The sequence below is a fragment of the Juglans regia genome, chromosome 13 (assembly GCF_001411555.2).
Source record: "Juglans regia cultivar Chandler chromosome 13, Walnut 2.0, whole genome shotgun sequence".
Taxonomy (NCBI): domain Eukaryota; kingdom Viridiplantae; phylum Streptophyta; class Magnoliopsida; order Fagales; family Juglandaceae; genus Juglans; species Juglans regia.
The window spans coordinates 15,432,354-15,435,859 of NC_049913.1; the positions used below are offsets into that span (position 1 = coordinate 15,432,354).

Below are 3,506 nucleotides of genomic sequence, written 5' to 3' on the forward strand. Positions count from 1 at the left end.
CAAGCTAAATAAAGCTTGCTTTGGATTCCTAGAGCGAGCAGCCTACCTGCCTATGAACCAGCCGACCCCACTCCTCAAAGAATCAGAAAATATATATTACAGCCTGTACGCTACAGTCACAACACTCTATTGATTGAGTATAAAAAAAAAAAAAAAACTACAGCACGAATGTGCTGCGGCTGACTCCCAGATAACTCTCAAAGAATAAAATAGAAAAGAAGGGTGTTCCGTATTTTCACTTTAAAGAGGATCCTTATCCCTAACAAGCTTCTCCTGGCTCATGATCATAGGCTAGCCTTTAACCTGCAAATGACATAACTGATCAATAATTCCTCTCTTTTTGTGTTTTGTTTGGCATTGATGAAAATGATCCAAAAATGATGGAAGGAAGAGGAAGTCCTCAGAATAGCCACGTAACCCACCAACTCTCCAATTTAAAGGTCAAAACTTTTGATTCTCAAGACACTAGAATTTGGGGCAAGTGATAAAGATCAGATTTTTATAACGCGAAACTTGTTTGAATTAATCGTGGTTGGTGAACGGTCATCTCTAGTCCTCGTTTGATTAATTCAATTCACCTAATAGCATGGATTTGTCAAAAGTGAATGCTTTTCTGATTGGTCTGAGAATAGTAAAAGATGAGGGAGGTTTCAGATTTCAAAAGCTGAGCAGCTAGTAAAAAGAAGTTGAAGCAAAGATTTAAAGCTCAAGGATAGTATGGTACCATGTTGCTGGGAAAGGCTAGTATAGAAAAAGCACAACTGCCAACGGACTTTATGATTTCTTCTACAACTTTCACATTTAAAAACATCTGTATATGCACCACAGAATAAACAAACAAAACAAAAAATCGTTATCTTTGGTTTGGCACCATTATATATCTCTTCAAATTTCATTTGGCTTCACCAATTTTCTCTCTTACCATTTGAGAACCCAAAAATATAAAAACCAACCAATCACTTCTCTCCTCTTCTTTCAGATCTCTTCCAGAGTAACAACCACCACCCAAATTGAGAGAAACATCTAAAGATAAATAACCTTCTTAACCAAGTTTAGTAACTTATCCTCCTCTCCTTAACTCACCCTCCCATTTCTTCATTACTTGCAGCAAGATTTCATTCCAAGTGTCAATAGGCCCCGGCAAGCACCAATGCACACAATCATTCTGCACGCGTTCTGTCACCCCATTAGCAAAGGGAAAAGGATACATATATGGCCCCGGGTGACCATCCGGTCTCATTAATGATAACTTGGTCACGTCCAATGACTCCAGTCTGAACCCTGAAAATTGCAAAGCATTTTCCTTTGCCGCCTCCACTTCCTCTACCTCAATTTTTCTCATCTCTGCATCCATTCCTTCAAGCAGCTTCTCCCCCTCCTTATAAGGCTTTTTCTTTGGACAGGCCCCGGCTTTATCCCAGTCACCTTCGAAATGTGCAGGCGAAAACGTAGTCACAATTACATCAATTCCATTACCAGTAGACCCTCTCCTTTCGATTATGGTCTTCAGGGAAGTCCTTAAACCCTTCCTCAAAACTTCATAAAAACCAATCTCTGTGTGATTGAGACCAGGGCAATAGTGGCAACCTAACACCAAATCACCCTCCAAGTACACCGCCGGGTGTAGAAACCAATGCCCAATTGATAAAACAACCATGTCTATGCGATCCAAGTCACTTGCCCACTTTTCATCCACCCGATCTAAATACAATTTGTTGAAATTAGGCCCCCCGTGAGATTTTTCAATACCCTTTACGAGAAATGGCGACCAGTATACTGAAACAGTGGCATTGTGAGAAGGAAAGTTCCACCTACGGAACTTATTCTCCTCGCTGTCCCGGTAGACAAGGTTAGGCGCAGATGCAGTGGCTAGCATGCAAAGAAGCGACTCCAATTGGTTCCTAGCCATGGAGTCACCCACAAAAGCTATGTGCTTGTTCCTAATGAGCTCAAGAAAGGTGTTGGGTTCAAACCTTGGTAGCTTGCATTGCTTGGGTTTCCACCTCCAATAGAGGTAGTCCAGATCAGGCCTGCCATGAGAGATGCAATTTTGGCCATCCTTGATGGTACCGCATGTAGTACCATTGTACAAAGGGCCCCGCCGATCATGGACCCATCTGCCTCTGGTGTAGTCACATGGAGTTTCGTTAGTTTTTCCCTCTTCTGCAAAAGAGAACAACGTAAGGAGTCTTTATCAGCAATAAATCGCAAACCCAAAAATACTAAAACAAAGCCCAACAAACATTTCAATGGCTTTTAACCAAAATAAAGAAAACAGAATTTATTTACGTACCTTCAGAAGAATAAAACTGAGTAGGAGGAAGAGAAAGAGAAGAGGAGGAGGAGATGGTTACAGGGGTGGTACTGGGGAGCTGATCGGTGGAGGACTGAGGGAGTTGGAGAGGATAAAAGTAAAGGCGAAAGAGAGCTATGGGGAGAAGGGCATAGATGGTCCACGGTAAGATCTTCTTGGCGAGGGAGTGAGTTTGGTCTTTGAATGGACTTATTGTAGCAGTTCCGCCACCCATTTCATAACTCTCCTCTCCTCTCCTCTCCTCTCCTCGCCTGCTTTTTCTTTGCCGGCGTGCTACAGAAATGAGAAGGCAGAGCAAGACACGTAAAAAAGAAGAGGATTTTTTCTTCCTAGGCAGGCAGAGAGAGAGACAGAGAGAGAGTTTTGTTTGTGGGGATGACTCGGCGAAGGTCACATCGAGAATCCAGTGGGTTTCGTGGTAGGCCAACGAGTTTGTTCTATAATTTTATCAAGCCATTGGCGTTATGACTGCTATCTTTTAGTTTTGTTATTCGTTTCATTACATTTTTTTTATTCTTTTTAAATTAATTAAATTTTTCTATAAATTATTCGTATATTATATATTTAATAAGAAAAAAATAAAAATATATAGTATGTAAAATAATGAATAAATTTTTTTTTTTTTTTTTGGGAGAGGGTGAGTTGGTTTTCTCTTTTTCTTTCTTTTTTGTCTGTTTGGATGGGGCCAATCATGGTCACCCTATAGTCCTTGTTTCTGGGTCAGTCGCCCCCATAAAGGGACAAAACTCAGAAGTATCCCTCTTTAATGGGGACACAAATCATGTAACTCTTGCTTTATACAAATTAAGTTAAAATTGTCATTTAAGCAAAACTTGACTCTAGCAATCCAAGTTTTTTGTGTCAAACTTGTAATGTGGATAAATTTCTTTTTGCTAATGACTTCAATTTATAATTTATACGTTGATACGTAAATACAACACTCGCCGACTTTATTATAGTTATAAAAAAAAAATTAAATGATCAATACTAATAAAACCATGCTTTGCATTGCACCAATTAAGCCTCCAAAACACATGTACATTCTATATAATTTTATTTAGTTTATGTGACTTTTTGTATTATCTTAGCCACTACAAAATTGATGATTTTTTAAAACATTCTATTTTTCAGGGATCCGCATGTGACTTAGACATGAGAAAGGAGTTTGTTATCCCTTTTAAAAGCAACCCAA

General features: G+C 39.4%; 1 protein-coding gene across 1 annotated transcript; it reads right to left on the reverse strand.

Moving 5' to 3' along the window:
- Nucleotides 1-676: 676 nt before the first annotated feature.
- Nucleotides 677-2,743, reverse strand: LOC108985449 (protein ALTERED XYLOGLUCAN 4). Its single transcript, XM_018957745.2, has 2 exons — nt 2,294-2,743; nt 677-2,163 (listed from the first exon to the last, which is right to left on the reverse strand). The coding sequence occupies exons 1-2, from the start codon at nt 2,526-2,528 to the stop codon at nt 1,061-1,063; spliced, it is 1,338 nt and encodes a 445-aa protein (XP_018813290.1). The 5' UTR covers nt 2,529-2,743; the 3' UTR covers nt 677-1,060.
- Nucleotides 2,744-3,506: the final 763 nt, after the last annotated feature.

What these genes read in the sequence shown, in the direction of transcription:
- LOC108985449 (XM_018957745.2), bottom strand. Translation starts at nt 2,528, where the DNA reads ATGGGTGGCGGAACTGCTACAATAAGTCCATTCAAAGACCAAACTCAC. An exon ending in TCAGTTTTATTCTTCTGAAG is followed by an intron (nt 2,164 to 2,293) that starts GTACGTAAATAA and finishes TCTCTTTTGCAG; the next exon opens with AAGAGGGAAAAACTAACGAA.